The sequence below is a fragment of the Abramis brama genome, assembly GCF_963993115.1.
Source record: "Abramis brama genome assembly, chromosome: 3".
NCBI lineage: Eukaryota > Metazoa > Chordata > Actinopteri > Cypriniformes > Leuciscidae > Abramis > Abramis brama.
Genome location: NC_139965.1, coordinates 15,229,484 through 15,254,162, shown reverse-complemented (window position 1 = coordinate 15,254,162; position 24,679 = coordinate 15,229,484). Strand labels below are relative to the sequence as shown.

Genomic DNA, 24,679 nt, shown 5'->3' with positions numbered 1-24,679 from the left:
TCAAGTACTTTTAAAAACAAGTACTTTAGTACTTTTACTTAAGTAGACATCTGACTGTAGTACTTTTACTTGTACTTGAGTAAAATTTAGCAAGGGGTATCTGTACTTTTACTCAAGTAATGTAGCTGTGTACTCTGTCCGCCTCTGCTTATAGTTAGTAGAGTGGGCCATCAAAATAGAGTGGCACACTTTCAGTAGTCAAGCTAAAAAAACACAACAGGAAATGTTAAAAAATTAAATAAAAGAAAAGGCACTGTTTGTCAGAGTTGTATGTATTTTATTTCATTGGATATTAATCATAAACATTGTAAGCATTAACAATCACAACCACACAACCAAAATAATCAAAACTTTTGGAAGTATTTAATGTATTAAATCTCTTGTAATAAAAAATAGAGTTACAAACTCATAATTAAGCTTATATTGTAACTCTTACATTAAATTCTGACAATCAAAGGTGTCATTTTTGTTACACATAGAGTTGTTCTCCAAGATGCCACATGTAGCAGAAAGGAAAACATCGTCTCAGAGCAAAGCAATATAACCCCTCGCTCTTAAACCAATGGAAAAAAAGGCCTACACATATACAATCAAACACAGCTCTGTTTCCATCTCTCATACCTGTGGTCAAAGACAGATGCACATGTTGTCAGACCACTCATGCACTCTTTAAAACAGGAAATGACTCGGACTCTTTGGGGTTGGTGGCATGTTGCTATAGAAGCCAGGGCAGGAAGTTAGCCTCGAGAAAAGTGACACGCAGTGTGGTATACATGTTAGAAGCTAAACATGTAGTTTAAAGGCCCGATAGAAAAATACATTCATTAAACAAATATTATTTAAATTATTAAACAAGTAGAAAAGTAGACATTTTGCATTCTGTTTGATTATTTGCTAATACATGTAAGTGATTACCATATACTACATAAACACAAAAAGTTGTTCTTGTGATAATGTTGAAAGCTTATTTACAGGTGCGACACACTTAAGATGACAGTGGAACTGAGTCCGGAAACTTCCTTCCCACTTTTGATTTGAGTCTTATTGTTTTCCTTTCTTCATTTTGATGGTCTCGTATGTGTCCTGATCATGAGGCTTGAGACCCTGCGGTGTGGAGGAGAGAGAGGGACAAAACGGATGTGGCAGAGAGTGAGCGCCATTTCAATAGAAGCTTACACCAGATCAACCACAGGCTTCAGAAACGTAATATGCATCAGTTAAATGCTATACAAAAAAAAACAAAAAAAAAACTGCATGCTTTCATTATAATACCGTCATAACGAAACTTAGTGTATTTACTAGTTGCCTTATCAGCACTATAGAGTAGAAATTGCACCAGAATTAAAAAAATCTTTGGAAGATATCACTGAACATTTATTTAACCATAGCAAAAGTACATTTCTCAAGTTCATTTCTCATCTCTGTTTTGATATTATCTCAATCTGATATTATTTCAATCTTATATCTGTTATTTAACAGTTGAGATCGTTCTTTAATGCTGATCTAGCCGGGTTTAAATCCCATTGCACAGGTGAGGATCATTGTAACACTGCATTACAGTTTTCCCCTTTGAACTATGCTATTATATTCTTTTGAGAAACCATTAGAAAAAGGTGAATAAAAAATTATTAAAGAAATTATTAATTATTGTTATGCTTTGAACTATGCTGTATAGCTGTGTTTTGCGGTGTGTTTGTTGTCAAACTCAAAATATGTTTTATTTTTAATTATTAAAAAGTTCCATTCTTTTATATGAAAAAGTTAATAATTGCATTTTAGTTTTCCTTTTATATATATATTTTTTATTAGATCAGATAACATTTTAAGCTGTCATGGTCATGTTACAACGTGCCACACCTATGGGGCATGTTGTTACTTTTGAGGTAAATCAAGAAAAAAGTATACACTATATTAATGAAAATTTGTGAAACATTTTTTGACTGAATTTTCAGAGTTGTCAGCAAGCTGACTAGATAGTGAATGTTTATGGTTGTCAATGAATGGGATGCTAAATATCATTTTAACTTTAAAGGGATAGTTCACACAAAAAATGGAAATTTTGTCATCATTTACACACCCTCAAGTCATCCCAAACCTGTATTGAGTTTCTTTCTTCAGTTGAACACAAAAGAAGATATTTTAAAGAATGTAGGTATTCAAACTGTTTCTGGCCTCACTGACTTCCAAAGTAGGTAAAAAAATACTATGGAAGTGACGTCGATGGGTGCCGTCAACTGTCTGGTTTACCACATTCTTCAAAATATTTTCTTTTCTGTTCAACAGAAGAAAGAAACTCAGGTTTGGAACAACATGTTGATGCATAGCCTAAATAATGACAGAATTTCCATTTTTTGGTGAACTATCCCTTTAAGAAGATTTTACAAATAAATAGGCAAGAATAAACCCAGTGTCTTGCATGATTCTTGTCCTTTCCGACAACAAAGAACTTGTTGTATAATTGTATTTACGACTTCATAAGTCGGAATTAGGACATTTCCTATAGCACGTGAACTGAAGGCAGCATTAATGTACCTAGCATGCGGGTGAGACTGAAAGATGCAAGGCCTATAGTTTTACAAATAAATTACATTTACAACTCAAAAGTAAATATGAAGATTATGTAGGTATTTTAAATCTTTTTTTTTTTTTTTGTAAATAAATTAATAAATCCAGTCAAACGTATTAACAGATAAAATTTGAACAGCCCGACAGTCTTATAGCAAAGGGTGAGTCATTTTTTCACTTCCTTATTTGCTTAATGAAAGCCTACTTTAAAGTATTGTGTTTATGGTGCATTTTCAATCTGTTTATTGCTAAATTTAGCGCAGCCTTTTGTCATTTAGCGATGTATCTTCTGGTTGCTATGACAACTTCACGCGCAGTCATAGAAATATCACTTCAGTATTATTATTTATAGGTAAATTAAAATGACCAACGCTACTGGCTCGGTCTACAGAATATAGACATACACACAAGAAAGGTTAATTTTACTGCTACACGGAATATTAAAAAACCACAACACAAAAAGAATAACGTTACCTCATAAACCCCATCGCTGGCATTTTTCTGTAAACGAACGGAAAGAATAAACACATTAGAAAGGCTGTAACAAAGATGAAACATGGAGCTTCAAAGTTTTTTCAAAGCTCAGTGACAGTCACATAAGGTCTAATGAAGTTTAAACAATGTTCTTTAGTTGAATTATAATAAGCTTTCTGAAAAGGATGTATGCTTGATCTGTATGTGTTGTGTGAAAGGTTGCATGCTGAAAAGCAGCAATTTTTAGAAAGGCCTTCACACAATGATCACGACAGGATGCTAAAGTGTGATGTGGGTGGAGAGGGACAGTTAGCAAAAACAGATAATTTTAGAGATTGAAACACAAGATTGAGTCTTCAGAGACTCAAACTGGACAAAAACACTGCTCCTTAAGTCAGGTTAGGGTTAATTTAAGAATAGTAGTAGTTAACCTGCATAAATGTCATTTGTTGGTCTCAGAATGTACTGGCCATCGTTACAGCCGTGTCTTAAATTATGTTTTTCTATATTTTAAAATCCTTTTCCTTAAGAAGAAGAAGAATATATGTAAACATATTGCATGTGTGTGTGTGCGTAGCCTATATATGTGTGATATTTACTGTATGTATGTACAGTAGGCTATATACAGTAGTCAACATTTGAAATTGATCAAAAAGGTACATCAAAGCTGTCCTAAGTAAAGAACACACATATATATATATATATATACATACAGTATATAGAACATACTGTGGAATAAATTAGCATGGATGGATGGATAGTCTTACCCCTGAAAGTTTTTCGGCTTGTTTACTTCGCATCTGAGGGTGGATGGATGGATGGATGGATGGATGGATGGATGGATGATTGGATGGATGATTGGATGGATGATTGGATGGATGGATGGATGGATGGAATATACAGATATTAGATAGACAGTAGTTGTCTGTATTAAAATTATTAGATGAAGTTAAGTTAATAGCTTTTTACCAAATAATTTCAGAATGGCATGTACTTAAATCCGGTCTATTTTATGAGATTTAATCTAGCCTTGAACAAATTAATCGGTAACACTTTACAATAAGGTTCATTAGTTAACATTAGTCAACTACATTAATTAGCATGAACTAATAGGCTAATGAACAATGACTATTTTTATTAACTAACGTTAACAAAGATGAACAATTACATTAACAAATGTATTGCTCATGGTTAGTTCATGCTAGTTAATATATTAACTAATGTTAACTAATGAACCTTATTGTAAAGTGTTACCAATTATTCAATTTATTTATTCAAATCATTCAATCTTGATTTCCCATGCAAAATACAAAAGATAAAAAACACACTTAAGCTTTTTGTAAGTAACTTTGCCAGCTAGTTAACTCCAACTTTGCCAGCTAGTTAACTCCAACTTTGCCAGTTAGTCTTAATGTTTAAAGGATTGAACACACTACACTTGATGATGCCGTGATTATGACTTTCAGAGTTTAAACTGTTAAAGAGTTTGATCACATATACAGTACCTTCATTCTGCAGTACAGGACCGTGAGAACGACCCCATAGACGAACATAACCGCGTCCAAGATGTAGCATATCTGCGGCTCTTTCAAACTCACTGCATCTGCAAAAATGAAAATAAAATCTCAATATATTGTGCTTCAGTTAAAGTATTTTATGACAGTTATTAACAGTGAGAATATGATTTTTGATATTATATAAAACGGTCTGAGTCAGTTTTATAGGTCACAGCTTCATATATAAACTAGGTTACACTTTATTTGAAGGTGTGTTACACTGCATGTACATTTAATACTGAGTGATATTAATTAACTACATGTAATTATAGGATTAGGGTTTATGCATAATTTATAGTTATTACTATAGTAACTACATGTGTAACAAGGACACTGTAAAATAAAACTCGTTTACAAAGTTTCTCTGCTGTATTTTAATACATTATCAATTTACACTTGATCAATTCTCTGTAAATGTATGGTCATTAATAAAAAAATTAAAAAATGCATCATTAATTGTACTGATGATGCATATGCATCACATCATTGGAATTGCATTGGTGATGCTATCATCTTGATTATATGAAAGATAAGACATGTTTACAATACAAATTCTAATAATCAGACACTAATACACACCAACAAATCAGAAATCTACAGTATATCTGCTGTAACAGTTTTGATATTAAACGCTGAAAATGTAGCAAAAAGCAATGCATTTGTAAGTAAAGGTTTTTGTGAGAAACTAACTCCACAAAGTCCTAAAAAGTGTTGCTAAGTGTTAAAAACCGTAGTGAGAACGTGCAATGTTTAGTATCATATCCCGCAGAATAGTGTTACTTCTCTTTTCGCTGAAACCTTCAAGTGCAAACATGAATCCGCTGACCACCACATACTCATAATTAATCCAATTACAATCAATAGATACAGCGCTGCATGATCCAAAATAACTTGCTATACTAAACTACTCAAACATTGTGTTGTTTTAATGGCTCCAGGATCACTGGATTCATTCCAGTGCAACACAAATACTGTTTGATCGAGATGCATGATTTTTATTTTTATTTTTGTCTCTCGTAGATGAATTTCCCTTTGCTCGTTAACTGCATTTTTATCTGTTAGAATGAAAGTATTGAAAGTAATTGAATAATAGAAAATACGGTAACACTTTACAATAAAATTCATTAGTTAACATGAACAAAGAATGAACAGCATTTCTTCTTCCGCATTTATTAATCTTAGTTAATATTAATTTCAACATTTACTAATACGTTATTGAAATCAAATGTTGTATTTGTTAACATTAATGCACTGTGAACTAACATGAACTAACAATGAGCAGCTGGATTTTTATTAACTAACATTAACAAAGATTAATAAATACTGTAACAAATGTATTGCTCATTGTTAGTTCATGTTAGTAAATACATGAACTAATGTTAACTAATGAACCTTATTGTAGAGTGTTACCGAAAATGCTACAAAGCTCAAATCTTTGAACCTTGTTGTTTAGTTCTCAGAGAGGCAGAAGGGAAGTGGATCAGCGACCAGCAGAACTAACACAGACAGAACTTAAAATTAAGCACCGCTTTCACAAGCACTAGTCAAGACATTGAGGAAATTGCCCCATGCATTTATTCTGTTATTGTGAACTTTGGCTTAGCATTTGTCTTTTAAATATAGGGTCATATTTGTGTGGTACGAGGCTTGTTTACAGATTAAAGAGAGGCTACTTCCTGGCAACACAGTTTCATTTCAAACACTGTTTCAATGTTCTGATGTAGAAAAGGCTTGTAAAAAACAAAAGATGTGAAAAGTGAACCGAGTAACCAACCAAGGCTCTGACTTCACTCTTCACTTCACTTTTCTTTTCTTTTTTTTCCACAGATGCTGTATTGCAGGACTGACACATGTGCACTGGGGTTTTTAAGCGTCATTTGCTTCATTTTAAAAGCGCTGCCAAAATACAGAAGCAAAACCTTGTATGAAATCCTGGCATACTTCCACATTCAAGTAATGGTCAGAGCGCACTATTCTTAGTGGCATCATTTCATAATTTATGAACAGATTAGAAACAAAACAGTTTGGCTCTAAAAACACAATGAAGCTCAGTGATCGCAATATATTAAGTTTCACAAGTTTAGTGGACAAAATGACTACCTTTAAAAAAAAAAAAAAAAATGTTCACACTCAACTTTAGTTTGTTATACATGATTAAAATGTTGTAATACCCCTTAGGCCTTCCCTAATAAGGGAAAGTTGTTAATATAATACATTTGCATTCATTAATTGACATTCGATTTCAAAAAGCTTAAATTTTTTTAAAAGTTTGTCTGTCAACCTGCAAGCTCTGTGTCGACGAGAGCACGCAAAACAATTCCTTGTAATCTGCATCGCTCATTTGAGATTGAAGCGTTGATATTTAACACTTACCAGCAACGCCGAAGCTGAGCCAAAGAGAAAGAAGAGAGAAGGGCATCCCCACCTTCATCATCATCATCTAAAACTTGGGCTTTGCTCGAGTACCTCGCTGGACACACACCTCCAAAGAAGACTTTCAGTGAACAGATGTGAAAAGCACATCAGAGGCAGACAAGAGGGAAGTTGTGGTGAAAATATGTCCGTTTTGAAGTTTAAACCACCCCCACCCGTAAGTGACGAAGAGGAAAAAGGCCCGAAAGCCATGTGATGCGCTTCAGACCGCAGATCCTTGGAAATGCTGAATCAGTATTTGACCCTATGGCTGCTTTAAAAACTGCTTAATTGTAGTTTTTTCATATATATATACACATATATATATATATATATATATATACACATATATATATATATATATATATATATATATAAATAAACAATCTGCAGATTCTACGTGCCAATTTGTACTTTTACAGACCGTCGTATTGCAGCACTTCCTTGCTTGCAAGTCACATTAGATAAAAGCACCTTCTGAAAAAGAAATTGCGCTTTTTCCCAAGTTTTAAAATATTTATTAGGTTTCATAAGCATTTACAAGGAGAAATAAGAGGAACTTCTGTCGTAACATCACTAGAATGGCTTGCAAAGACAGAATCATAACCAGACACTCAGGGAAGCACATCGGCGTCATCAGCGGTCCACTTCACCAAACACGATGTCCTGAGTGCCTGTGGGAAGAGACAACAGGTTGTTTCAGGTCGCCATCGTAACAGTTATTAAACACTGAAGATATTTCTGCAAAACGTGTCATTTTATTCTTCATCCTATCCCGGTTTAATTTTCAGAATCAATGCATTAAGCATAAGAAAAATAGCAGTGCAATACTTTGCTACAGGAAATGACAGGCTGAAATAACTGAGTGCAATATCCCTTATGCAATAACCCTTATTTATATTTAAACTACTTTATTATAATCACTACTATCCAAATTATTATGTCAATGTGTCAGGCTTCAGGTCTCTGAAGATTATGCTGCCTGATATTGCAAACTGGTATTTCTTACTATCTTATTTTAATGTATTGTTGTAATTATAAACACACACTGGCTTGTAGCGCAACTAGTTGACCGTTTACTGCAATTTTCTATTCTTAATCTCGTTATTTCCCTATAGTATCTAATGAATCGGAAGTCGCACATTCACAGGAAATAGCTCACTTCTGCATTGCAAAAAAAAAGTGGATGCATTAGGATGAAACCGGTTCTTAGTTGCAGATGGACTTTAGTTTTACTGAAAATACACTGAAAAATCAATAATATCACTGCACTGGCCAACATCTTTGAGTTTGTTATAACTTTAATGTGCCATTAACAAGCAATGAATGTATATGAAATTAACATGATGAAGGTTTCAAGACATTTGTAACTATATAAATGTTCATTAACTAATGATCTGTTAAGCATTATATAAGCAGCATTCTGACTGTTTTGTGTGTTCACAGGCATTTAAATAAGCAGGAAGCTCAAAGTGTGGAAAAGCTCAATGGATCATTGAAGTCTTTGGAGAGTGACAGAGAGACGGTAAGCAAATAAAATATTTGTAAGCAGAGTGTAAACTGGAGCATCGCGGCTCTGAGTCTGTTTATTTGAGAAGTCTGATATATCAACACTTGGACTGGACTAAAAGGCCCGTTCACACCAAGAACGATAACTATATTAGCGTGACGTCCACACTAGCTGTTGATATCGTTCTGTTTATTCGAAGCGCGCACTGCAGTTAAGTCGTCTGTCGCTTTAAATGCTCGAGTTAAAGCAGGACAGATTCTGATTGGCTGTCAATGTTTTTATTGGTCATCAGCTGGACAAAATCGTTCTGAAAGTGAGTCCAATGATATTGCTTCTCTGTGCCATTATCATTATAGTTGTGGTGTGAACTCTGCTATTCTTTCATATTGAGAACGATTTTTAGAATCATTATAGTTATCGCCTCAAGACAGGAAGGGTTTTTACTATTACATAAATACTAGGGCTGTCAAAATCAACCTCTTAATTAAATATAAATCAAAAAACGTCTTTTTTTTTCTGTCATCCTTTGGTTGCGGTACAGTATATTATCATTCATTCAAGTGCTATTAAACCATTCAAGCGCAATAATACGCTGTCTGTGAAGCTGCTCTCAGTGAACAAACACCCGAAACGCACACACAGAATGCCAGCGCCACATTGAACGGACAAAAACTTAAAATTATCAAAATTCCTGTTGTCGACTATCCCCGTTAGCACGGTCTTGAATGAGTTAAAAAGTTTTAGAAAAGAGTTGAGAAAATAACATGCGTGTCAGATCCGCGTCATGCAGCTTAATAAACCTGCTGTTGTCTGTCATTCATCACGTTAATCAAAGAAAAGAAAAAAAGACTAAGAGAAAATCACTCTGCTCTTGACTGAATAACTTTTGAAGCTTTAATAAGGATTAATCTATATTCATTTTATAATTTATGCAGTGAAGATTGTGCAGTGTTTGATTATTTAATTTCTGAATATGCACCTGTTAGACCTACCGGAAAATCTTAAAGGTTACATGGGTCAAAAACAACTAAAACAATAACTTTTTTTGTGCATTTTAGCAGAGCAAGTAAAAATCTGAACTGGCCCAACTAGGCCAATGGAAAAACCCTAAGCATCGAGCCCTGATGTATTGAAGGTCACTGCTAAATGTGACATTTATTATAATGGGTTTATGTGAAGATTGTTTTAAGTTCGCTTAAATTAAAAGTTGTTATATATTTTAAAGCCTATTTAATGTTAAAACTGATAACTTTCATGGCTATAACTAATGGCTAAAATTGAGGTGGAAAATTCATGAAATAGAGACATCAGTATGAGTGATACTGGCCTTCATTCATAGTGATTAGTCAAAAGATGCCATTAAACAAATATTTAAAATATACTGTCTTCATGTTGTTTCTCTACATTATCATTATCTACATTTCTACATAGACTCATTGTGAAAAGTATTACAATATATAAATATTAAAAACTTTAATGGTAGGTGCGATTCATTACAGAAAAATGTGATTATTTAGTAAAAAATTTAAAAAAATATTTAGTCGATTGAGAGCACTATAAATGTACTGTATGTTGTTTCTACTTTATCTTAAGAGATTCATTGTGGAAATTATTACAACAGAGAAATAAATTAAAAACTTTAATGTTAGGTGCAATTAATTAGTTAATTTTATTTAATCGATTGAAAGCACTAATACATATTTTTTATCATCATGAACTGTTACTGGCCTTTTATTTAATTTTCATACTTCAGACAAATGTGCAGTTCAGCAACAAATTGATGTGACATGCAAATCTCTAGTTTACTAAAAAAGCCGACAGAACTGAGATGTTGAACTGTAAGAGAGGGAAGAACTAGTTCTTACCGATGATTGCCACCACGTCAGCAAGCATGTGTCCTTTAGACATTTTATCTAAACCAGCCTGAGAGAAACAGACCACATCGTTGTGTGACATCACAGCACAAACAGGAAAAAGATCAAACCTTTTTTTTTTTTACATACACTACTATTCAAAAGTTTGGGGACACTAATTTCACTATGACTTTGACTTTTTTTTGAAGAAGAAAAAGGAATCGATACTTTTGTTTTGCAACAAAGCATTAAAATTGACAAGCAAATACTGACAATCCAAAAAGTGAATCATGGCTTCTGCAAAATTAAGCAGATTTTGTAAACTTTTAAACATTTATAATAATAAAAAATGTTTCTTGAGCAACAAATCAGCATATCAGAATGATTTCTGAAGGATCATGTGACACTGACGACTGGAGTAATGATGCTGAAAATTCAGCTTTACCATCACAGGAATAAAATACATTTAAAAAAATATATTCAAATAGAACAGTTATTTCAGGTTGTAATATTACTGTTTTACTGTATTTCTGATCAAAAACATGCAGTCTTAATGAGCATAATGAGACTTCTTTCAAAAACATAAAAGATTTTTCTGACCCCAAACTTTTGAATTGTAGTGTATGTTCTTTTAATTATTTACAAAGCATAATATAATATAATATAATGTGTATTATTTTTGGTGAGTGCATTAACAATAACTGATTTAATTACCAAATGAGCAAAGCCAGGCGCCTTGATCTTGCAGCGGTAAGGCCTGCTGGACCCGTCAGACACCAGATACACACCAAACTCACCCTGCAGGACAACACAAACGAGTTCAGGGAAGGGAATTATGGGGAATATAAACATTCTGGGTCTGATTCCTCATAAGTCCGGTTCCTTAATGGTTTTAATAGTTATATACTTAAAAAGTAAATCATATTGCATTTATCAGCAGTCTGTTGCCAAATTATGAGATCAGTCAAAAAGTAAAATACACTGGTTGCATTGTATGTTTTTGATTGGCTGAAAAGAACCAGGGGCCGGTTGCATAAACTGCAAGTTAGTCATCAAATTTCTTTCTTTATTTTTTAAGTCAGTTACATAAAAACATAGATTGGTCTAATTTGATACCGGAAAGTAAGACTGATTAGCCCTAACTAGTTGTTTATGCGAGTTCTTAAGACACAGTCTTAACATAACGGCCAGGTCATAAGAGTCGTTTATTCGTGAATCAGACATACACTGGTCGTGCTGTGTTGCGGCATTGTTGGATTAAAAACTGCACCGCAAAAAAAATACCTTTACAAAGCACCACAGAGACAATAACTTTAGAAACCCACATTCCCCACATGTGCATGCTGACTAACAAATTCGCCCAAAACCTCACCATACTGGATGAAAAGACGAACAAAAACCACTGAACAATAATTTCTCTTGAGAACGGATGGTGTGCAGGTCACTGCTGTCGCACTCACCTTCGGTGCCTCTACAGCGGTGTACGTGGCTCCTGGAGGAACCTGGTAGCCTTCAGTGTACAGCTTAAAGTGATGAATGAGAGATTCCATTGACGTCTGCATGAAAACAAAACAAGAGGGCCGTTAGTTTACGTTACAGGACACGAACATGAAAACGTCTGAAACCTTTTTTTCTTAAAGGCGAAGTGTGCTTTTCTTGTTATATAATATAAATGTTTTCTCATTTCTTAACGGACCCTTTTCACATGTATGTGGTTTCCAGAAGAGGAAGTCGCCACAGTTGGGTAAACTTCTATAGTAGTCACTTTTCTTTCACAATTTGAGCCTGATTTTTTGAAATGTCATCCTGGAATATGACCATGATGAGTCTTCCTACATGGTTGTTTAAGAAATGAAAAGCTACACACTCCATCAGTAAGAGTTAGAAGAACTGTTGCCAAAACATATAACATGCTAGAAACATAATAATCACTGCAATAACGATCCAGTCATAGACTCTTAAGCATTTGTCTATTTAAATCCAAACAGCGATTATATACATGTATGAACATATGTATATACTGTATATGTACACTGCCCGGGCAAAAAAAGTTGGACAAAAAAGACAAATGCTTAAGAGTCTATAATTGGATCGTTATTGCAGTGATTATTAGTTATAAATTATAAATGTGTATTACATTTTTATAAAATTAAAATATGAAAAACTTTACTAGACTTATGATGCTGATATTATGATTAGCTCAGCTTTTTATGTATTGGATCATAAATTATTGCTGGACAAACTGAAATGTTATAAATGTACTTCTCATACTGTACATTGATTTAAACGTTATCTGACTAATAGGGGACAATGTGTATTTTATAGTGGAGGAAGTTATTCAGATGTGGTGTGCCTCAAGGTCAAGGAAGTTGCTTAAGACCATTATTATTTTCCATTTTACCAATGATCTTCCTCTTGTTTTAAAGTGTGCACGGACAGTCATGTATGCAGATGATACAACATTATATTTACCCGCAACATCAATTGAGCAATTGTCTACTGCTTTGGATGAGGAATTACAATTAGAATACAATTACAATGGAATAATAAGCTGTCTCTAAATTTGAACAAAACCAAAAGCATTGTGTTTGGATCAAATTCTAACTTTAAATCCAAACCACAGTTAAATATGTCTGTAGAGAGTATGCCTATTGAACACGTAGAGGAAATAAGACTTCTTGGTGTTATATTAGACAGCAGGCTTAAGTGGTCAAAACAGAAAATATGGTAGCAGTTATGGGAAGAGGTCTGTTAGTCATAAAGAGATGTGCAAAGAAATTTGTGGTCGAGTGCATCAAGTAAAGACTTAAATAGAGCCGCACTTTCAACTGTAATAGTAGGACTAATATAATAACAATGCACAAAACTTTAGGTTGGCCACTGGTGAAGGAATAATGTTTTTTTAAGAAATATTTCAGTGTCTAGAGTTCCTAATGCCCTGCACTGTCAACTTTTGTATAGTAGTACTAGTCAATTTTAATACCAGGCAGGCATTAAAGGAGCTGTATGTAGTTTTTAGCGACCTCTAGCGGTGATGTTTCAGATTGCAACCAATAAGTTTACAAGCGCGTGCTCTTACGCGTGCTCGACTTTATGAGCGAGCACTGTGGGTACCGGCCAGACTGAGACGCAACACACAAAGCATCCCACAACATGCTGGAAACTCAGGTAAACTCCCACTGCAACGTTACTATAATAGGTTACTTTTATCAGCTTGACGTTGAACTAATGCTCCATGCTCGTAATGTTACCATTATAAGTATGGAACCCTATCAACCGTGCCGAATTTTGCCACTGCAAGCACTAACTTCACATTTTCTTCAGGAAATGTACATTCTAGGTTTGTAGATAAGGTTTCTCTCTATGATTCAAATGCCCTGCCGATGTTGATTCGTGTTTTTTACCCGAAGTTCATCCGATTCACGTCTGGCCTTGAGCAAAGAGCTTCAGCAGAAAAAACTTTTTTTTTTTTTTTTTTTTTATCAATATGTGGAGTTTGTGTTGGAGCCGGTGTTTTGCTGGGCGCAGGTCGTTTCTTAGTGTTATCAGACATGTCATAAGTTGCATAAGTCATAAATCCATGTCATAAGTTGCAGTGTCGTCGCTGTTGAGTGCAAAGTCAGTAGGCTAGAGACGAGGCGAGAGGCTCGGGAGCGCGCATGCAGGTGACGTCACTGGCGGTAAATCCGACCCAGGACCTTCACATAAAAATAAGAATACTTGCTTTCAGAGGTAATAGCAAAACCCGCAAAGTGGATACTTTTAATGTGAGATTACAACCCCTTCACACACAGGCAATAAAAAAAGGATTCGTTTTGGTAAAAAAGCTACATACAGCACCTTTAAAGGGATGTTTTTTACTTCCCATTTCAAAAACCAATGCAAAACAAAGGGCTGAGGAATGAAAATATGGAAAGACTTGCCATCGGATATTACATATTTTTTTAACACGTAAAATGAGGTTTAAAAAATCTTTAAAGGAATATTTAATGGCACAATATTACAATAATGAACTGTTGATTTTGATATTGGAATGAATTTTGGGTTTGTATGTTTAATTGACTGGACTTTTACGCCCGTTTCACACATACTCCGTTTGCGGTGTGTATTTTTTTCCGTACCCATGTTAACAGGTTAGAGCTTTCACACAGCAGGTCTGCGGTCCGGCGATCCGTTCCAGGAGCGGTGCGTATACAGCAGTGCAGCGATCGTTTCCGCACTGAGTCTATTTTTGCTGTGCTGCATGCACTGAATTAAAGTGACAGCGCATGTTTCGTGGTCAAAATGAACACAGATTGACATGAAAATATAATAATCTCACCATAATTGTATTTAATTAAATAAAATGTAGTAATCTCATCATAAATGTATTTAATTTAATACTACTATTTTTCACAGTCATCTTTTTTTACTTTAAGACCGGGGTAAAGCAAGGAAAACTACAATTTACCTCAGCAAGGCGACATATGAACAACACTCGTCTCATTCATGGAGGTGGAAAAACAAGTTCTTTGTGATATGCAAGATTTGTTGTATTAAAATTTAAATGCAAAAGAAAAGGCATGAGAGTCGGCTGTTTTTGTCAATTTTAAGTAATTTTTTTTCCAATTTTATTAAAAGTACATGGTTAAATCTTTTACCACTTGCTTGAGCAACTTAATATATAAATCTATAGAAGAAGCATTGAATAATACGTTGTTTAAACTGTTTAAACGTCTATTAAATAGTGTGTATGTGTACAAAGAGAATAGCAATGCTGACAAACTTTTTTTTTTTAAATAAAAGTTGCTGATAACATCTGGATTTGAAATAAAAATAGTCAATATGTGTTTGTGGTACAGCCGTGGGTCAGTATATGTGAAAGCACTATAGCGCGTGCTGCTCCTGCACTGCACACGGAGTATGTGTGAAACGGGCGTTATTGTTGTTGAATAATGTAGTTCTGTATTTTATTGTTGGGACCCCAGAAAGAGTAGCCACTACCTAGGTAGAGGTTGATGGGGATCCAAATAAACAAACAAACTACTTTCTTTGACCCCCCCCCCAACATCTTATTTCGATGTCCTTCAGGGGTTAATGTCCATGGAATATGAAGAGACAATTATAATTAAGCCATTTAAAGGTTGTCTGGCTCCGACCCGGCCCCGGATAAGCGGAAGAAGATGGATGGAAAGGTTGTGTTTAACACTGTGGTTCTTTAAAACATTGTTTGTTTGAGCATCTCGACAAAGAAAAATTGGCTCAACCAATGGCTTGAGTTTTGGGCAAGACTGTATGGCTGACCAAAATGAGGGGAGTGTTTGGAAAAAACGAATAATGAATAAAGTCATTTAGTGACATTATTGGTGCAGAAATGACAAAAATGCACCTTTAAATAAGCTTATCAAATCATTATGAAATCACATTTCTTGCCATTTGAACATAAGATACATATGCAAACATATCTTACTTTCATCTCAGATCTCTTGGGTGGGGCTATTTTGGCGTCATCTACTTTAATCTCTCCAGCAGGCATTTTGTTGAGACTCTGAAGCATGATACGCAGAGACTGCCTCATTTCCTCAACACGGCACAGATATCTGAAAGTTAAGCATAGGAATACTTGCATCACTTTCTATATTTGAACGCAATACATTTTCAAAACCAATCTGTGATATCACGTTATTTACAGTACAAACTCCTAATGTAAAACGTAGTATGAAATTATATTTAGTCGGATTGTCTCACGTTCTCACAACATATTTTATCTTTTTTTAAGTGGCACTTTTCACTCCACATTTCACATGTGATACCATCAGCATATGTGGTGAGAAAGCTGAGCAGAGTCTAAGACCAATTTATAGCCTGTGGTTGCATTTAGATTTCCTGTCATTGAGCTGCATGAAACTCTTAAACCCAATCTAAAGCAGAAAACATTGACATGTGTGGTCACCTGTCATAGCAGTCGCCATTACTTCCAACGGCCACGTCAAACTCCACCTCGTCGTATTTGTCGTATGGTTGACTCTTCCTCAGATCCCATTTAATACCAGAACCTCTGAGCATCACTCCGCTGAAAGAGATCAAGAGCGATTTAAACAACCGTTCAATAGAGTTCAGTTACTGGATACTATGTACATCCTCCGTGAACATCAATCAGGCTTGCTGTGTACAATTAATAATAGCACATACACAGATTTTAAAGGGATAGTTCAACCAAAACATTTAAATATTCTGTCATCATCAGGCTCAAAACCTGTATGACTTCCTAAAACACCAGATATAGTAACAGCTGTGATGTTCAACTTGAATCAATGTTATTGTGTAGTCAGGGACAATATTATTTAGTATTATAGCCAAAGGAGGAAGGTCCTAGGACTATCTATTAAAATATTTAATTGCAAAATTGATGCATTCAGTTCCACGAAATCTAAATAATATGACTAATTTATGTGGATGACACTGTCAATTATGCAATACTGCTCTTTATATGTCTCTCACACACAAAACCCCCCCCAAATATTATCTTTAAACTGTAAAGTTGAATATTAAACTGTACTGTTAAGTATTAACTGTAAACTTTTCTATTTATTTACTCATTATTAACATTATAATTATAAAACATGCCAAGTTATTTTTATCATCATCATTATTATTATTATTATTATTATTATTATTATTATTATTAATAATAATAATAATAATAATAATAATAATAATACATTTCTTAAGATACACTGTGGTCTAAGATTAACATCTCATTAACATACAGTGTTGCACTTGACTTGTGGGTGATTTTTCACATTACTTGAGCCATGACGATGAATAAATCACCATACAAAGATTTATTCAAAATGCCTTCATGCAAATTACTTTGCTTCTGTTCCTGTTTGTGATTTATTTATAAATAAATTGGTCTGTCTCCATTACTTAAGCCCCTTTCACACAGAGATTCCGGAAAATACACGGATAAAGTGACCCGGGATTTGACCCGGGTTCGTTTGATTTTGGTTCATTCACACTGCCAGTGATTTTCCGGAATCAGAGAGTGCGTTCACACACAACCCGTAAAAATCCCGTAAAGACATGTGACTTTAATGTCTCTAAGCAGCGTCTTAAGTTTGCTTATGAGCTGCGATTTCTCTCGAAAAAAAACACGGCTGTGCATTTTTTCTCTGATTCGATCATGAACTTGCGCATTACGCACCGTTTCACAGCTGGGGAACGATCCCGGCTTCAGCGTCATCACTACGACACGGCATTATTACGGCTTTTGTTCACACAGCGCGAGTTCCGGGACTGAACACGGCAATGTTACTAGGTCCCCAACCCGGCATCGATCCCGGCATAAATCCCGGGTCGTGTTTGCGTTCACACAGAAGGCGCTCTGGCAATTTGCCGGCAATTTCCCGGGTTCAAAGCGCTGTGTGAAAGGGGCTTTACTGTAAGCTCATCTACAATAGTAACTTCTGTGTATGCAGGCGAGAGAGAGTGAGACACTTGAGCTGCAGCTCTGAGCAATCAGATTGACTTCATAATAAGAAACTGTTTTACCTGAAGCCGTAATTAAGTGCATCCTCTGCCCCAATAACACCAATGCCAACAGTTCTGTTCTTCCAGATACGGTTATTGGTCAGCATCTGAAACAATAATTCATTTAGAAACTCCATATAATTACTGCCAATCAAATGAAAACATGCATTTTGAAAAATAAACATTAATCTACATGCTCAGTAAGACAAATATCCCATTTTAGAGATGTATTTAATACTAACTAGCACTTTTCTTGAGTAAAACCGGTTGCATTTCGGTGCACATACCTCCTCTAGTTCATCAATGCGAATAGAGAAATTCTTGCACCATTCATAGATGTCGTCCATGAGACCAAGAGGCAAGTCCTGCAAGAAGAGTGATCAGCAGGTTGAGGCAGACAAGTTATAACATTTAAGTATAACCAGAAAAGATAAGGATTTTTCAGTTATAATGACATTAGCTATGTTTCCATCCAAAGTTGTGAATTTGACTCGTGCTCAAAATTGGAATATCGAATAAACATTTGCAAATACGGCACAAGAACAAAATGTTCAAATGGAAAAATTGTCACTAAATGGAAAAGTGGCACAAAATATCTGTAATAAAAATGGAAATTGCTGCAATCGCGGAAGCCAGTCCTCCATCATAAATGACTTGCGCCTCAGAGCGCGCAGATGAAACGCAATAAACGCTGTCATGGTCTCTTGCGTTCGGAGGCAAATACCTTGTGTTTGGGAATACAATCGTGTGAGACGCTTCTAATTAAACCCAACCATTTTGAAGACAGATTTTGTCTCATTTCAGAATGATCAAACCAACATTTGAGATGCTGTGCGATGAAACTGATCCATTGGTTAGTCCAGTTATCCAATCACATCCACTGTTAAAACAAAGTCACTTTTTTTTGAGCATCAAAGGATTTATACGGTAAATGTGTCTCTATCGTAATTTATGCGCATGTCCTCTTATGGGAATAAAAAAATAATCTGCCTCAATTGAGCGCACAAGTTTTTTATGCTAATCTTTTTGAATTCATGTGAATCTTGGCATCTTTTTATGCGATATCCCAAAATTAGCATAAAAATAAGTGGATGGAAACATGGCTAATGTTCATCAAACCGTACCTGATGAACTCCACCGGGTCTGACGTATGCAGCGTGCATCCTGGCTCCAGACACTCTCTCATAGAACTCAAACATCTGCAAGACACCAACAAACAGACAATTCAATGGTAACTACGTTCAACACAAACAAACAACAGCTTATAGCATCTTGTATAGGGCTGAAACTAAAGATTTGTTGATTAATCAGATTTAAACAAGCCAGGTTTTATTTTTTTGTATTTTATTTTAAAAGAGAAAGTTACTACATCCTCCCCAATGTTGTCCTCCAGTGTGCAAACTGAAGAATTTATATATGTAGGCTATGCTATATATTATGTGATAAGTGTATATTTAAAATATACACAGATGAGCCAAAACATTACGACCACCTGCCTAATGTGCTGTTGGTCCTTTGCCGACCCGCCGAGGCGTGGACTCTACGAAACCCCTGAAGGTGTCCTGTGGTGTCTGACACCAAGACATTAGCAGCTGATCCTTCAAGTCCTGTAGGTTGCGAGAGGATCAAACTTGTTGGTCCAGCACATCTCACTGATGCTTAGTTGGATTGAGATCTGGAGAGTTTGGAGGCCGAGCAACATCTAGAACTCTTCATCATGTTCCTCAAACCATTCCTGAACAATGTGTGCCGTGCGTCAGGTGCTTTATCCTTCTGAAAGAGCCACTTCCACCAGGGAACACCAGTGTCATGAGAGGATGTATCTGGTCTGCAACCATCTTTAGGTTTGTGGCACGTGTCAAATTTGCATCCACATGAATGGCTGGACCCAGGGTTTCCCAGATCACCACACTTCCTCCAGCGGCTTGTCATCGTTCCACAGTGATCGTGGTGCCGTCACTTCCCCAGGTAAACGGCGCGCACGGCTGTCTACGTGATGTACAAGAAAACAGGACCTTCTTCCACAGCTCCAAGGTCCAGTTCCGACGCTCACGTGCCCATTGTAAGCGCTTTCGACGGTGGACAGGGGTCATCATAGACACTCTGATTGGTCTGCGGCTACAGTGGCTTTCTCTCATAACCATCATTAAAATTTTGTAGACCTTCTGTTGGCTCGGACCAGACGGGATAGCCTTCCTTGTCCTCATGCATCGATGAGCCTTGGGTTCCCCACACCCTGTCGCTGTTTGTGGTTTGTCCCTCCTCGGACACTGTTGGTAAATTCTCACCACTGCTGACCAGGAGCGAACCTTGCCGTTTCAGAGACACTCCGACCCAGACGCCTTGCCATAACAATTTGGCCCTTGTCAGAGTCACTCAGATCTTTATTCCTGCCCATTTCTCCTGCATCCAACACGTTGAATACGAGAACTGATTGTTTGTTTCCCATCTAATCTACCCAGACCTTAATATGTGGCCTTGTTAGGAGATGATCAACAATATGCGCTTCACCTGTGACTGCTCATAATGTTTTGGCTCATCAGTGTAAACATTACATTCGAAACCAATAAAGTAAAAACAAAAACAGACAAAAATGTATCTTTCTATTGTAATTATATTCATGTATACCCCATTACAACATTTGCTTTAAAGTTACTGTTCTCAGGAAAATACCATTTTAAACGCATTTAAATGTCCAACAAAATGCATGTTTACCTTTCTGTAAAAAACAAATAAAAGTTTTTACCTTCTCTCTCTCCTCAAACAACCAGAAGAAGGGAGTCATGGCACCGATGTCGAGGGCGTGGGTGGTGACGCCCATGATGTGGTTCAGGATACGGGTCATTTCTCCATACAGCACTGCGGAGGCCATATAACACATTTATGCAGCTGACACATTCAACAATCAATGCAAACTCAATTCATTGTGGAACTGTAACATCGTTTATGCAATTTTTGGGGGATTTCTTTTAGAAAAAATTAACTCTGGTTTAAATCTAATTTGGATTCATGAGTGCAAACCAGATTGAAAGCGTTGTAGTTTTTGTTCCTCACCTCTGATCCACTGTGCGCGGGGCGGAGCCTGGATGTTAAGCAGCTTTTCTACAGCTAGAGAATATGCCTGCTCATTACACATCATGGACACATAGTCAAGCCTGTCGAAGTATGGAAGAGCCTGCAGCAACACAAACACACACACATTAATATAGCCAATAATATTCAATAACAGACAACAGCATAATAAAGTATCAAAAAACAGCAGTTATGACAGCTTTTTTTTAATGACATATAACATTTCTATAATTTAAGTTCAACAGACAGTTTTATCCAAAGTGACTTACATTGCTTTAAAGAAATACATTTTATCAATAGAGCTAAATTGAGGATCCCACTTCAGTTCAATTTGCACTTTATTTAAAGGTATAAATATATCAGGATCAGAAAAATATATAAGGATCCCACTTTATATAAAGAGCTGGGCAATAATAAAGCTACATTTTGCGACAAAATAAAATCTCTTTCCATGAATTAAGTGGCTGTGTTTATTTATGTTACCGAGGAAGTAGAAGGTGTGGGAATCACCAGAGGCCCCATGATATGATATTATCATGATGCCACGATGCGATATTATTGCGCACTTTGTGATATGCTGAGTATTGCAAAAAATATATATATTGCAAATGCCCCCAAAAGGAACACTTTGTCCACGCATTTAAAAAAAAAAAAACTAATAAGATAAAGGTAATTTCACATCTTCATATCAGTCTCCGTCCCTTCCTTTTTCAATATTTTCTTCCTTACATTTTAGAACAGAAATGACATATTTGCACACTGAACTAAGCAGTTGGTAATATAGTGTCTCAAGTACCTGTAAATACGTCTTGTACTCGATGAGTTTCTCTGTGCCGCGGTGCAGGAGGCCGATGTGAGGGTCGCACTTCTTCACCGACTCTCCGCTGAGCTCCAACACCAGACGCAGCACTCCATGAGCCGCCGGGTGCTGAGGGCCGAAGTTAATGGTGAGGTTGGACACCTCCTTCTCTGCTGGTGGGTCCTTATCTGAGAGAGATGAAGATCTTTTCAATACTGTGGTTGGCCTTATATGGTGATTGTGTAAATACGGAAGACACTAAGCCAAAATCAAACCAACCGTTCCACGGTGGAGGAGCCCACTTCTCAGTGATGGCAGTGGGGTACATCACCGCTCCAGCGTACTGCTCTGCCCACTCCACATCTGGCTGCCATTGCTTCTGCCTGGACAGACAGGAAACACACATTCGTTGAGTCATCCCAAATGACACACTATACACTATGTGCGGTAACACTTTATTTGACAATGTCATTGTTACACGTTACATGAAGTTACTAAAGTAATAAGTATAAATTATGCATAATTACATGTGACTAACCCTAAACCAACTCCTATAGTAAGTACATGGAGTTACTTAATATTACTTATTACTTAATATTTGTTTAAGTACAGTGTAACAAAGATACCTTTAAAAAAATGGGTTACACTTTATTTCAAGGTGTCATTGTTACAATGTAATTATATATTTAAGTACCGAGTAATATTAAACAACTACATGTACTTACTATAGGGTTAGGATTTGGTTGAGGGTTAGTTGCATGCAATTATGCATATTTTACTGTTATTACTATGGTAAGTACATATAACATATGTAACAAGGACACTGTAAAATAAAGTGTTACCAAAAAAAAAGTGTAACCCTATGTACCCGACCATGTAGTGTACGAACTTTATAAGGTTATGTTGTCATTAAACAAATACTACAATTTATACTACGAAATGGCATAGGAAAGTGCATAAGTACACGAACACTGATTTTTTGATTGACTTGCACACATAATGCACAGAGATATACACTCAAACTTCAAGAACAAGAATGGCGAGTTTACAAATTACAAGATGTCAGCATTTACACAGTGGCCTCATTATATATTTGTAAGCCACACTTATATTTAAGTTATGAATTAGGCTATCTAATGCCATAAAACTAATCATTTTTAAAGTCGGCATGAAACGGGAGGTTGTGAGTCTTTTCTTCCATATTGTGACATAGCCACTACTTCTAGAACAAGCAAAAAAAAAAGTGGGGCGGGACTTGATTTTGTCAATTATGAATTAATTGGCTTGTTGTGGTTTGCTATTGGCCGATCTCATGTGAGTGACAGGTTGTCCCGCCCTCATGTCAGTAAACACATCAGAGAAGTCATTTTGATTAAAGATTACAAAGGCACATGAAGAAAAATGATGTGCACAGTTAAATCATGCAATATTCCACACAAAACAAAAATAATTGTCAGTTTTGTTTTCTCTTTTAAAAAGTGCCCAAACTTTGTCTTCATTTTGAACTATATCAATCGTTTAAAAATTAAAACAACAACAACAAAACACATCTGACTGAAATGTTTTGCTGGAAAACGGTGCTTGTGTGATTGTTATTGTTTGTGTGATTGTTATCTAATGCAATGACATTCAAACAGTGTGATGTGTGGCTTCAGTACTTTCTGTAGGCCACTTTTTCTACAGATATTAAGATAGGTTTGCGTTGTCGGACATTTCAAAACATAAAGCAAAGCAGATGTACAAGTAATTGGGAAAAAAAGATCCATTTTTAAAACTAGGAGTTGTTTGTTTACTGCTCATGTTTAATCTCCACCGGCTAACGTTACATGCTCATTTACAGCAGTTAATCAAAACTTTGGCGGAGGGGGGGAAATGACAATCAAATAGTGACATGCAATAATAAGAATTAACAGGTAGTTTAGTAATATTGTACATTTCCATGCTTGACAGAAACTCGAAGTCGCAGAAATACTGGTTATCTAATCCTGATAACATTGACAGAAGCAAGCCGCTATCTAACGAACCCAATGCTTAAATTTCACGATACTGGTGAATATAATGTGTGTACCTCTTCTGAAGCAGAGCACAGGCTGGAGTGCTGAGATGACCGTTTAAAATGACTGAAGGACGTCCGAGCCTGGAGAGCGACCTCAGCATTGTCGCCGCCATCTTCCCTCCTGTCAGCCGCTGTTTCTGCGGTGATCTCGTAACGGAGCTTTACTGCGGCTCTGTCGCCATCTGCCGGCGGGAGGGTTAAAGCTCTTCTTCTTCTTCTACTTCTGATTGGCGGTTGGCAAACAACTTTTTAATGTGCATTACCGCCACCTTCTGAAATGGAGTGTGGATCAAAATAGCCTACTTTACTCACTACTAAATAAATAAATATCTAATAAAATTATTAATATTAATACATTATCATTCACAACATTATTAATACAATTTTACTAACAATTAAACTCATATCCTTCTAATGAGCCCAGTTTTTTCCAAAAAACTAAATATTGCTCTATACCCAACATGCCCTGTAATATTTCCTTCATTTCAAATCTAATGAAGCCTATCTTTCAGAATCATCCTTTCCTGCTTATACCTATGACAATTAATAATTACACTGCTCTTATACTATTACACTGCTCACACAACCCTGGTTCATGTTTCCCTATTATTTTAAGTGTACTATTTAATCCAGTATGCCCAAATCTCATTCTCGAAATAATGTCCTCTTCCTTTTTATTTCTATTATTTTCTCTCATTCCTCCTACCTTCTTCTGGATACTATAGAACATTCTCGCTTTTGTTTCTATATTCCACTTCTCTTGCCACTTCTTTTTCATTTCTGTTTTGATTATGCTTTTAACTTCCGCCTTACTATAACTTACTGCCATATCTACCTCTGTTTTTTTTGTTGTTGCATTTTTTGCATATT

The 24,679-nt window shown here is 35.9% G+C and overlaps 2 protein-coding genes across 2 annotated transcripts; both read right to left on the bottom strand.

The window, feature by feature from the left end:
• Positions 1-256: 256 nt before the first annotated feature.
• Positions 257-7,170, bottom strand: fcer1g (Fc epsilon receptor IgFc epsilon receptor Ig). The gene is made up of 5 exons (XM_084108180.1): positions 6,969-7,170; positions 4,545-4,642; positions 3,807-3,839; positions 3,040-3,066; positions 257-1,104 (listed from the first exon to the last, which is right to left on the bottom strand). The coding sequence occupies exons 1-5, from the start codon at positions 7,033-7,035 to the stop codon at positions 1,042-1,044; spliced, it is 288 nt and encodes a 95-aa protein (XP_083964306.1). The 5' UTR covers positions 7,036-7,170; the 3' UTR covers positions 257-1,041.
• Positions 7,171-7,502: 332 nt separating this feature from the next.
• On the bottom strand, positions 7,503-23,980 carry ndufs2 (NADH:ubiquinone oxidoreductase core subunit S2). The gene is made up of 14 exons (XM_084107788.1): positions 23,822-23,980; positions 22,033-22,136; positions 21,751-21,941; positions 20,937-21,057; positions 20,629-20,741; positions 19,007-19,081; positions 18,170-18,247; positions 17,904-17,989; positions 16,303-16,422; positions 15,820-15,949; positions 11,831-11,926; positions 11,085-11,168; positions 10,383-10,440; positions 7,503-7,681 (listed from the first exon to the last, which is right to left on the bottom strand). The coding sequence occupies exons 1-14, from the start codon at positions 23,920-23,922 to the stop codon at positions 7,644-7,646; spliced, it is 1,395 nt and encodes a 464-aa protein (XP_083963914.1). The 5' UTR covers positions 23,923-23,980; the 3' UTR covers positions 7,503-7,643.
• Positions 23,981-24,679: the final 699 nt, after the last annotated feature.

What these genes read in the sequence shown, in the direction of transcription:
- fcer1g (XM_084108180.1), bottom strand. Translation starts at nt 7,035, where the DNA reads ATGATGATGATGAAGGTGGGGATGCCCTTCTCTCTTCTTTCTCTTTGG. An exon ending in AAGCCGAAAAACTTTCAGGG is followed by an intron (nt 3,067 to 3,806) that starts GTAAGACTATCC and finishes GTTCGTTTACAG; the next exon opens with AAAAATGCCAGCGATGGGGT. An exon ending in CCAGCGATGGGGTTTATGAG is followed by an intron (nt 1,105 to 3,039) that starts GTAACGTTATTC and finishes TCCACACCGCAG; the next exon opens with GGTCTCAAGCCTCATGATCA.
- ndufs2 (XM_084107788.1), bottom strand. Translation starts at nt 23,922, where the DNA reads ATGGCGGCGACAATGCTGAGGTCGCTCTCCAGGCTCGGACGTCCTTCA. An exon ending in TGTGCTCTGCTTCAGAAGAG is followed by an intron (nt 22,137 to 23,821) that starts GTACACACATTA and finishes CTGTCTGTCCAG; the next exon opens with GCAGAAGCAATGGCAGCCAG. An exon ending in CCAAGAGATCTGAGATGAAA is followed by an intron (nt 11,927 to 15,819) that starts GTAAGATATGTT and finishes GTTTTCATGCAG; the next exon opens with ACGTCAATGGAATCTCTCAT.